This window comes from Pimephales promelas, chromosome 12 (genome assembly GCF_988280905.1).
Source record: "Pimephales promelas chromosome 12, fPimPro1.hap1.1, whole genome shotgun sequence".
Lineage (NCBI taxonomy): Eukaryota > Metazoa > Chordata > Actinopteri > Cypriniformes > Leuciscidae > Pimephales > Pimephales promelas.
Genome location: NC_142780.1, coordinates 14,714,085 through 14,726,232, shown reverse-complemented (window position 1 = coordinate 14,726,232; position 12,148 = coordinate 14,714,085). Strand labels below are relative to the sequence as shown.

Below are 12,148 nucleotides of genomic sequence, written 5' to 3'. Positions count from 1 at the left end.
TCATATTAATCATGTGACTTCATTTGCACAAAAAGGTGTTTGATCAGGTCCACTGTCCTCAGGGAGGAATTTCATGTAGGCTACCCAATTTACTCATGTCATGTTATGTTGATTTGTATTAAAAACCGTTGTTTAAATTAGAAGAATGCAAAATAGATGCATTTTCACTAGTAGTCACTGTATGTTAGGAGAGATTTGCTGAGGTTGGTGAGAGGTGCAGACATGGCATTTTTACAGTTTTGCTTGCTGGTCAGAATCAGTGTGTTACTGTGAACAGTGGCTCTGATGTTCATTTATGTAACCTCCGGCCTCCAAAGCACGCAAACCAGGGTCTCGCCTGATCTTGGCGGCTGACATGGATGTGTGAAGACAGGGATTGAGGCAGGAGAAGGTGCTTTATGGCAGCAGAGCCCCTCGGTCTACAAAGAGACGCTTGTACTGCTGGCCATCTTCTGTTTGCTGGCAGTGTTCGAAAGGTTTTCAGTCACACATCTGCAAGATTTGCAACATGCTGACATAAACATTCTGGTGAATGTGTGTGAACGTAAGTTACGGTATAAAAGGCGGCGATCAGCACCCTTTAGCAAGTCTGTGGGGATTTTTTTTTTTCTTTGTAAAGAGTTTCAAATAAACATTACAAAAACTGATTTTGTTGTTGTTGTTGTTGTTGTTATTTGTCATGATGAGGAGGGGACCCGAAAGTATTTCGACCAACACAATCTCATAGCAGTTTCTTTTACATTTGTCAAATTGTTGGGATGCACCGATATGACAATTTTGGCCGATACGATAACCGATAATTATTTGTATTTGAAAGCCGATAACCGATATATTGGTTTTCGATAAATCGAAATCCACGTTTTTAGACAATTTTTGAGAGCCTGATTATCAAAAAAAGTCTCCTCCTTAAAATCCAAGATACAAACACAATTATGATGTTCTTATTTTAATGTTGTGTATTGCCGATATGACAGACTTGCACTGCACATTTTGCACTTAAACTGGATTTTAGTTTTTCAATCGTATTTCAAGCAACTTAAAAGCATCATGTTGAACAGTGCGCATCTAAAGTGCCTCAGCTGAAGGAAATAATACATTTATCGGCTTTTAGATATCGGCTAAATGTTCTTGTTGGTCCGATAACGATAACATTAAAAATGATCATATATCGGCCGACACTGATAACATTAAAAATGATCATATATCGGCGATACCGATAATGTGGCCGATATATCGTGCATCCCTATCAAATTGGTATGGATTCTATTAACATTTTTCTTTTTTTTTAAATGTTTAACTAAACAAATGTTTGTGCTTATGGATCAGAGAAGTGATAAACTGTAAAAAAAAAAAAAAAAGTTGCTACCTTAAATGAAGTACAACCAACTTGGATGTCTAAGTCATTTCAACTTAAATTACATTAAACTGACTGTTGAAAAATGAGTTGAATTTTGTATAACTTATAAAAATGTTGATAATTGGGTAACTTATTTTGATGAATTAAAGCAATGTAAAACCATGTCATAACTTATTGATCATATTTTTTAAAGTGAGGCTTTAAAAAACTGAATCAACTGAACCAATTGCCGTTTAAAAATGTTTTTTTTTTTTTTGCGAAGCTCAGTAAAAATGCGCACTCTAGGGACATCTACTGGATAAAATAACCACACTGAGATTGCAGCAAAAATACAACTTTTATTTAATTATAAAACTTAATAAACATTTTATACTGCTTCATTCATAGGTTCACTTAAGATCAGGACCAGAACAAAGCCTATAGTTTCCTGAAATCATATGACTTGGTCAGTTTGAATCAAGCACTCATTAAAAAGATTTGCAAAGTCATGAACACAGTCTCATCATTTGTGCTACCTCCTTCCACTTAATTTCATATTTTGCAATCTAATGTAATGACAGTCATACATTTTCTACACGTTGGAGCGTTTGTATATTCTTTCACTGCTCAAGAAGGGAGAAAAACGGGCAAGGAAGAGCGACAGGCATACAAAGAAAAAGAGAGAGAGAAAAAACAGATGGGAATTTTGAATTTGGGTCTGTGTATGTGTGTCTTAGAGAAAGGGAGCCTCTTATTCTCTCTCAGCAGGAGCTTGGCCTAAACTTCGGCCTAGTCTCGTCTGCCCAGCAGGAGACTTTCCTGAGCTGACTGCCCAAGGGAGGGGCACCTGCCCCTGCCACAAACTCTGCAGCGCAGGGAGGGGAGTGTGAGGATGGAAAGACACTCAGGATTCCAGGAACAGGAACATGTGTTGGATTTATGGAGCACACAGGTAACACAAAACGATGCAGTGGAAAAAAGTGAACTATTTCCCCCCCATACGTAGTACCTCTGAGGTTGGTCTTCGGGAGCTTTCTGCTGCCTCCTTCAAAATTAGAGCTTTCTCTCCGACACGGTCGCAGTGGTTATTGTTGGAAACCTCAACCATACCAGCTCTTGGTGACTACCAATATAAACTGACAGCTTATGGATTTGCTGCCCTCCCTCATGGCAATATTTTCCACTGTTTGGGTTCGTTGGATACTAGCATATGTTTGAAGTTTATCACATGCTCAATCATTCAGACCCTCTTGAGGGAGAACAACGGAGAGGGTCTGAGTTCAAGACCCCAAAGTCTTGTTATTAAACTATCAGGCTAAGAACATCCCCCCGAAAGACTTCTTAATGGTAAATACTATTCAATTAATCTGAATCCGCAGAACATAGATGAGCATGAGAAGCATAAAATAAATAATTCACCCAAATTCAAAATTTTCATCAATTTCACTCAAAATGATCTTTCTTTTGTGAAACGCAAAAAGCTGTGATTGTGCAATAACATTTTTCTTGCAAATAAAGATTGATTTATACTGCCAAGCTCCAGAAAAGCAATATAAAGTATCACACAAGTTGTCCCATGACTAATGCGCTATATTCTAAGTCATACAATATTTTTGTGTGAAGAACAATAACAAATGTAAGCCATAACTACTGATGCATTTGATCCCAAGAGACTTTAATTGCATTTAAGGTACACATTTTATCAGTTCTTGCTCTTCCTGGGCATCAAACCCATGACCTTAGTGGTGCGAGCTACAGAAAGCCACTCTAAAGTTCCAAAAGTTGACGGACTGTGATTCAGCATATTTGCAAAGCTAATGAGATATTAGAGCTACGATATTAAGGAAGATGAATTACAAAGTCAACCACCCCCCCCCCCCATTCAATGGAAGTCAATGGGGCCCATCAACTGTTTTGTGGCCGACATTCTTCAAAATATCTTCTTTTTTGTTCAGCAGAAGAAAGAAAATCATAAACGTTTGGAACAACTTGAGGGTGAGTAAGTGGTAAGCTATCATTTAATATAAAATAACTGACATATTAAATACAATACAAGCTTGTTTTTTTCCACAGGATTTACCCTAGTGAAAAGTGGATCATTGGGACAAACTGAAGCTGTTGTGGCAACTGTATTCTCATGCAATAGGACTGATCACACCGTGAGGTAGGAACATTCACATACAGTATTATTCCTTCAAGATGCTGTAAAGTTTCTCAGGTAAATGGAAACACATGCCTAAGGAAAATGAAAAGAGAGGGAGGTGCACACATCAGGTCCTCATGGAGTCCCATGTTAGATGGCGTTTTTCCAAACTACGTTATAGTGACTGGATGGAGCTTTTAGACCAAATGAGAACATCAGTGTTTTATGATATAGCTCAATGAAACCCCAACCTCAAACATAAAAAATGTATATTTTATAGGTGATTGATCACTGTATCCAGCTTATTTATTTGCTATTTGTGTATTGTTGATTTTTTATTCTTAATGTTTCATCTTTAAAAACACCTGCCAAGACTACCAAGTCCCAATTACATCTCCAAGGGGCTAAAGACAGACACACACAACAAAAGTTCATGTGCGTCACAGAGCAGCAGGCAACCATAAACCAATACAGTGCTGCCATTTTAACAATACACATGAATTGTACATATTGCAAAGGCAAGGTCTGTACTTGTTTTATAATGATGCCAATAAATCACAAACTGGCATTACAAAGTTCACTAACCAAACATGAAGGTTGAAGCACACACCATCACTGGTGTGGGTCAGTTTCAGAAAGTGCAAAAAGCTGATACAGACTCAATAAGGCTGATGTTATCCAATGAAAACACAGTCACATCCAAGCACTGCAGTACAACACACACACACCCCATGCAAGACCCACAAAAAAGTGAATGCTAGCAAAAGCATAGTCCAGGCCAATGCAGACACACAAACAAATACTTCCTGAATGAAAACCATATTTCATTTTTTTATTATTTGCACAGTCTCTCTCTGGATCTTTTCTGTGTTTTTCTCTTCATTTCTAATTAATTTCTCATCCATTCTAATGCCTTTCTCCATCTCTCTGACCTTCCATCTCTTTTCTTCACTAAAAAACCCACTCATCTGCTATTGTAATAAGGGCAGTACTGCTTTACAGTGTCACGTTTCTGCAGTATCATTTAAGCAGTGTCAGGAAGTCTTCTAAAGCTTTCCAGAAGACTCATTATTTTCAAGATTTGTTATCACAACATATTTTCTTTTGTCAAATCAACTTAAATAATTTATTTAGTTGAGATAACTTATTATTTTGAGTTTCTGATGATTAAATCAATCTCCTTCATTGTATTAACTCACTTTTTCCAGTTCAATCAACTTAAAATTTTATGGCAACCCAGGTTACTTACTTTTTTTAAGTTAAACCAACATTATTTTTTTTACAGTGTAGTAATCACAACATTTTTTCTTTTGTCAAATCAACTTAAATAATTGATTTAGTTGAGAACTTATTATTTTGAGTATTAACTCACTTTTTCCAGGTTGTTGGGATGCACCGATATGACAATTTTGGCCGATACGATAACTGATAATTATTTGTATTTGAAAGCCGATAACCGATATATTGGCCGATAAATGGAAATCCACGTTTTTAGACAATTTTTGAGGCAACCAGGTTACTTACTTTTTTTAAGTTAAACCAACAATATTGTTTGTTCTTACATAGAATATTTCTTTATTGACAATTGCATGATATAGAAAGCACCTCTGATTTCATTTATAATTCTTTAAGCCAAGCTTTCTTGTGCAAAGTTGTTGTTCTTGCATAGAATATTTCTTTATTGACAATTGTAAGATATAATAAGCACCTCATATTTAATTTATAAATCTTTCAGCCAAGCTTTCTTGTGCAAAGCAATGCATTATTAAACAGTAAATCATAACAAATATAATACAGGTAAGCTAGAACAATTAAAACAAAATCTTTTCAAAAATATATCTTGAAGGGTCCAGGCTTGGTGCAATTTTTCAAATACAGCACGATTATTATTATTATTTTTTTTTTTAAGAACATTTGATCTACAATTTTAGAGATATAAATATTTCCCTAGCTGACATTGTCCACAAACATGCATAAATAGGCAAAGATGCACTTTTAAAAAAATTGAGTAGATCTGAAACAATTTACAGCAGTGGATCAAAAAGTTTATCAAAGTAAGAACGGGTATTGTTTAAAATTCATGTATAACTTTTGATGAAAGGTTTTGATCCACTTCAAATGTTGGCTACTGTTTTTTTTTAAGAGTTGTTCAAAATTTTATTTAAAATTGCATAATTCAATTTAATTGTGACAATTAAAAAACAGAATCAGGTAGAATAAAAAAATGAATGACTCAAATAAGGTGCCAATAAATACACAAAGTCAGGATTGTAATAGGTCTGTTGGCAAAAATGTGTGTTTTAGTTGAAGTACCTCATGGAGAACATAATGTCCTATTGCAGAATGGTGATTGTTTATCCTGGCTTCGTGACAAAAGTGATTTATCCTCCTCGAAAGAGCAAAGTCCTTTAGCTTTGAGCCAAATCCATGTAATTTCTCCTTTGCACTTAAACCGATTTGGTAGTTAAATGTTTCACACCTGCTTTTACAGTATCCTGGGGGCGATTCACGAATCCTGACAAAGCTTGTTTTGTCCCTTTCAAGTTACAGATGTTTCACACATTTTTGTCCAGCGGCTTGACCACAATTGATTGCTGTGTCAAAGGTGACAAAACCCTAAAGATTTCATCACTTATTGTTTCATTTTGGTTTGCAGGGGCCATATTGCTGATCATATTAACTATGATTATATATGTAAAAGGTCCAGCATCAGAAGAAGACACACCATCAGTGGCTTGGATAAAAGAGTAGTATTATATTTGCACGGCGTACAAAGCTATAATCTTTAAGCCCTTTAGCACCAAATTTAGTAATCTGTGTAATGAGCATAACTATGGACAGTCTTACTGGTCATGGGCTGCGAATAAAATAGTGGGCAGCTGTTATTGTTGTTCAGAGCTGCCCTTGTTGCAGAGTGGGGCAGCCGCGCTTATGGCCTTCCTGCTGGGACGCCTGCGCTTGCCTGTCAGCAGTGTGTAGAAGAAGGGATTCACACACGAGTTTCCATAAGTCAGCCCTGTGAGGATGCGATTTATCGTCACCTGCGTGCCCACCGGCACCACGCGCAGAACCTCAGGCCGGTACAATGGTAGAAGCTGCCAGATCCAGAATGGAAGGAAACAAGCCCAGAATGTCAACACAATTCCCAGGATGAGGAGCAGGACTTTGGGGCGAGGTGCCCGGGGTGGGTAGGCGTTGCTCCCTCCAACCCAAGCTGGCTGCGTCTGAGATACCCAGTAGAGTCTCCCCAGAGCTGCGTACAAAGCTCCGATGGCCAGCCCTGGGCCTAGGATACTGGTGCAGAAGAGGATACTGAGGTAGGCTTTCGAACTCTGCTCGTCCCAGGCGGGGACGCACAACTTGCCTTCCTGGTTCTCTCCATCCTCGAGGTGCAAAGTGATCATCATGGGCAAGCTGAGAGCCACGGCGAAGCCCCAGGCCAAAGCGACTCGCAGGAGTCCAGAGGAAGGTGTGGACGAGGCAGCCAACGGATCGGCCACAGCTCGATACCTATCCAGACTCATGGCGGTGAGGGTGAAGATGCTCGCGTGCATGGTGAGCAAATCCAGACTGAGCAGGAGCCGACAGCCTAGTTCACCGAAGGCCCAGTCAGATGCCAGGCTGTCGTACACGATGAAGGGGGCGGTGGAGAGGTACACCAGGTCTGCTAAAGCCAGACTCAGGACCTGCAGGTGAAGGGAGGAAGAGGAGGAGGACGAGGTGGGAGAGGAGGGGGGAGAGAACGAAGGGGAGGAGGTGCCGAGGCAGGAGGAGCCGTAACAACAGGTAGGAGAGGTACGCCGCCGCCTCGACATCCTGCGGCGGCGAATCAGAAGCCCTAGGGTGTACAGGTTCCCCAGAATGCCCAGTAGAGAAAGGAGGGATAGGAAAAAGCAGAAGAGAGCAGTGGAGGCTACACTTGGGGATGGGGAGAGAGAAGGAGAGGATGAGGGAAGGGAGAGGTTAGTGAGAATGGGAAAGGTGTATGAAGGGGAAGGGGAAGAGGAAAGGGAAGTGGAGCCAAAGACGTCCATTTGTCCTGGATGGCAAGAATCCCAAGATGAGTGACCTTCTGAGAGATGTTACTTCAGAGTGTGTTAGGGTGTTCACTGTGCCCAGGTGATCAGAGCATCCAAATCTGAAGGGGAGAGCTGAGAGTGCGGACTGCTTTAATGGGTGAGAGAGAAGAGAGAAACAAAAGAGTGATTTTATAAACCTTTTTTTTTTTCATTTACAACTAGAAATGATGTACAAGTTTGTCAAAGTAGGCTACGCAAAATATCATCACAAATTACAAGAACTATAATATTATGTTCAGGATAATTAATCAGTATTGACAGAAATTCTGTTTTTTTTTGGTAAAGAGATCAACTAACTAATATCAACACAGCGAACTTGGTTGGATTCGTTTAACTAGCCTATTATTATTAGCTTACAACTGAACTATTATTGTTAATAAAATTGATCTTGTTAGGCTATTTAAGATCAATGATCTCAGCAGCGCTGTTTTAAGCTGCTCTAAAATTTACCCCACAAACCTATGAAATTTTAAGCTTAAGTCCTGAAAAAAAAAAAAACAAGACAATGAGAAACACTTTGCTGCACTTTGCTTATAGCTTATATCTACGTCGTCATAAAGCGCTTCTTTTCATGGGGAATTCTAATCCTCGTCATAATGACGGGTGTGAAGATCAAAGCCCGGCCGGGGGGCCGCAAGAACACATGGGAGAGAATGATGTGTGTGGCACATGGTGACCCTGAGAGAGAGACGGGTTACGAGGCTACACGAGCTACTGTTTCTACAGTGAAGCACTGGCACAGTAGGTTACCCGCTGCGCCCATTACCCATAGGGTGCTTTAAATAACACGTTTTAGATCGACACGGAGATCCACGGATTGGCTAGTTTTAGTTTATTTATTTATAAAATCAATACAAATATGGATTTAGTTCATTTAAACCTTAAGACGCCCAGCTGAGACAATTAAATAGTAAATAAAAACGATTTAATAATTGTTCATGTAGCCTAGGTTAGGGCAGGCTATGCAAACTGAAACTCTTGTTGACTAATTCTAGGAATTTAAGAGTTAGTGTCAAAGGAGTCCTAGTCATTTTAGTGGTTGTAATTTATTGTTTTCATAATGTAAAAATGTCGAACACATGTAGTCTGCATTGAATCAGGGGAAATCGGGGAATGTTGCGCCAGTGAGCGAGTTGTAACACCATCAGTTTAACCAAATGAGCTACAGGGGTGAGATCATTCATTCTTCATGACAGCAGAAGTGTGTTGCGTGTGATAACATATTAAGGATTTACAGGAGAACAAAAAAATGCATGTTGAATGAATGATGACAGAACAAGAGATATCATCTTAATCAAATCGTGTTAATCTTTAATTTGATAGGCTATAACGTCCACACAAGCTTTTCACCTGTTTATAAATAAATGAATAAATATCTGACGGGGAGGGAATTTGAAACATTTATAAAGACTTAACAAAACGAGACAGAACACTTGACACAAACGCACACTGTTTTATAGGCCAGTTAATTTTTTTTCCATTTTTATGTTGTCATTATTTTGTAGCCTATAGGCTATTTTGAATTAAATGAAATATAATATGAATAAAAAATAAATGAAAAATGAATAATAATATAAGGCCTATTTTATAGGCTATATCTGCTTACCACAAACAGCTACATATTTAAACGAAAAAAATGTTTCCTGATATTGAAATATTGTAACAATTGCACTCTTTGTTGCTACTTGACATTCATTTAATTCATGTATTCGTTGTAAATTTCTAATACGTAACAGATAAATATGGAGATAGGCTAGCCCATAGGCCAAAGTTTGTGACACATCACGCAAAAACACATAATTTCAGATGTAACGAAAAATGTGTAACGACACTTCGCGGTCCCCTATCATACGCATCCTTAATATAAAACTCGATGGTTGTCGCATGTAAGAACGGCATGTTCATAAGACAGATGAAACTGTAAGTAAGCTATGGGCTGCTATTATTCAAACAAACTGAATAATAAACTGTAATAAATAGCTACAACAGCTTTACGCAAAGGATATTTGTTTCGCTTAAATTCCGGACACAGTAAACTAAATTAGTCGGATTAAAATGAGCTAACACAGTAGCCTAATCTTATTTTTTAAAACCCTAAAATTGTCTTACCCTTAAATTGAGTATTCAGAGATGGCATGTTCCATATGTCGGCATATCCACACTTCAAACCGCGAGACAATGACGGAAATCCCTCTTTAGAATATTCTAATTAAATTGTGTGTTTGTAAAGTATAAATCAAAAAGCTCAGCGAGGTGTTAATGTTCCTCTAAGGGCAGAGTTAAAGAAACTTAGGATGGTGTAGAATATCTCTGTCACAGTCAGTCCACTCCCCATATGTTGTCTGAAGCAAATGAAGGGAGGGATGAAGAGAGGCTCTGGAGAAAGAAGGGTGTCTTTAATAAAGACCAACTATTATGAATGGCATCGGAGGGAGACAATTGATCTTTATTGGCAGAGGACTGAATGTGATTTGATGTTTAGTCTCTAACCCTGACTGATATTCATTGTGGTGTTCAATAACTTCTCTCTTGTGATTAGATCCCTCCAGCCCACTTTAAACGAGCATTTTTACGAGTGAAAAATCTGTGCTTTGGGGCTGTATTTATCAGAGCCAAAAGCAATACAGTCAGTATACCATAGGAAAAACACTTGTAAATGTCAGGGAACAATATTTATGTCCACCATCCATCAAAGTTATTTGGGTTTGGGAGCATAAAAGGAATATTTTAGGTAGAATTTATTAGAGAATTACAACAGCAAACATGAAAAGGTACGTAAAATGATTTCAGTTGCTCAGGTACACACAGGACAAATGAACATGTTGTTAAACCCATTCTTTGAGGCTGAATCATGCGTGAAAAATGTTGGATGAAATTTTGATACGCGTCACGATCCAAACCACAGCCGATGCAGTGAAAACCATTTAATCACTTAAAAAATATGGTAGGCTATCGCTCCCTAACGACCATACAGGAATACAGAACCATTAATGGAGATAAACCGTTTCAGTGGAACATTTTCACCTCCTTAGTCATGCAAAACTTAAAATGATGCATAGTGTGGATATCTACAAGGATGCTAGAACCACATAAATGGATTAAAGGGATAGTACACACAAAAAAAAAATCATCAATTCAGTCATCTTGCACCCTCATGTAATGCTAAACCTTGACTTACTTTCTTATAAAACACAGAAGATGTTTTGAGGAATGTCTGTTTTCCCAACAAGTTAAACTCATTTCATTTGAGAAAACCGATTGCCTCAATTCAATTAAGTTTATAAAAACAAACAATATAAGAGTACCCTGAACTCATTTTATTCGACTCCTCTAAAACAATGATATTTCTTAATACACAATTAAACTGCATTTAAATACTTTATATAGCTGAAACTTCACTATACTGAGTAAAAACAGTGTATAATGAAAGTCAGTGGGGTCCAATGTTGTTTATGGCCCCACTGGCTTTCACTATATGGAAAAAAATAATTCTTCAAAAATATTTTCTTTTGTATTTCAAAAGAAAAAAGAAAGTTATACACTATTGGCTCAACACGAGGGTGAAAAATGATGATAGAATATTCAATTTAGTGTAAACTAACACTTTAAACTTTTGTTAAACCAAGGGAAACAAAAAGTGGGGAAAGTGATACTTGAGCTGCATACAGTTTTGATTATGGGGACCGGTTTTCCTTTGTTTTGATATCATTTTGGTGTAAACCACAAAAAAAGCTTTTAACCAGTCAGGTCAGAATAAATCCAAAACACCAAAATCGAATTAGATTCTAACTGGGAACAGTGGCTAATAGTTAAACATGTTTATCAAAATGCTTTTATATGACCAAGATTAGTTATCATACAGTGTTTGTATTAATATTCAACCTATATTATTTCAGTTATACATTGATCCTGAGATCTTTGAAGCGGGTCAGTGTGGACACATGTTCTTTCCTGTAAAATGAAGATGATTCATTAGATGAAGGCGGTCCAGTGTAAAGGAACAACCAGCGTAAATAACTGAAAGAAAGAGTAATAGAGTGAGAGAAAGAGACAGACAGAGAGAAAAAGTTACAACCCCGTCGTCTCATGAGCTACTGACACCGAATTCAGAGTCGCACCGCGTGCCAACACACATCTACACAAGGCCAACAAACACATATCTGCACATCTACTGCACTCCTGCCAACACACACACACACACACACCGCTGACACACTTCAACTTAACACCACCTCTGAACACCCGATACGGTCAACACTCAAACACATCTAATCAATGGGGTAAGGAGAGTATGTGTGTAGTTGACCGCAAGAGCAGGATCATCATCATCGCAGCCTAGGGCCTGTTTAATGAATTATCTCCTGGTTCAACAGTTCAGTGTTTTTCCTATACACTTCTCATTTTGTGACCACAGTAAGTAAGTAAAACTGAAGGCATTTGAGTCACTGAAATATTTGCAAACATTCATTAAAGTGAATTACTGTTAGACTACTATAGACTTTCCATTATTTAAAAAAAAAAAAAAACATTATAGAGCTTAAAACGGTCAGATCATTTTTTTTCTCAGAAAAGTTCAGTCTAAAATGGAGA

The 12,148-nt window shown here is 38.0% G+C and overlaps 1 protein-coding gene across 1 annotated transcript; it reads right to left on the bottom strand.

The window, feature by feature from the left end:
- Positions 1-5,107: 5,107 nt before the first annotated feature.
- Positions 5,108-7,638, bottom strand: uts2r3 (urotensin-2 receptor 3). The gene has a single exon (XM_089118177.1). The coding sequence runs from the start codon at positions 7,511-7,513 to the stop codon at positions 6,362-6,364; it is 1,152 nt and encodes a 383-aa protein (XP_088974303.1). The 5' UTR covers positions 7,514-7,638; the 3' UTR covers positions 5,108-6,361.
- Positions 7,639-12,148: the final 4,510 nt, after the last annotated feature.

What these genes read in the sequence shown, in the direction of transcription:
- uts2r3 (XM_089118177.1), bottom strand. Translation starts at nt 7,513, where the DNA reads ATGGACGTCTTTGGCTCCACTTCCCTTTCCTCTTCCCCTTCCCCTTCA.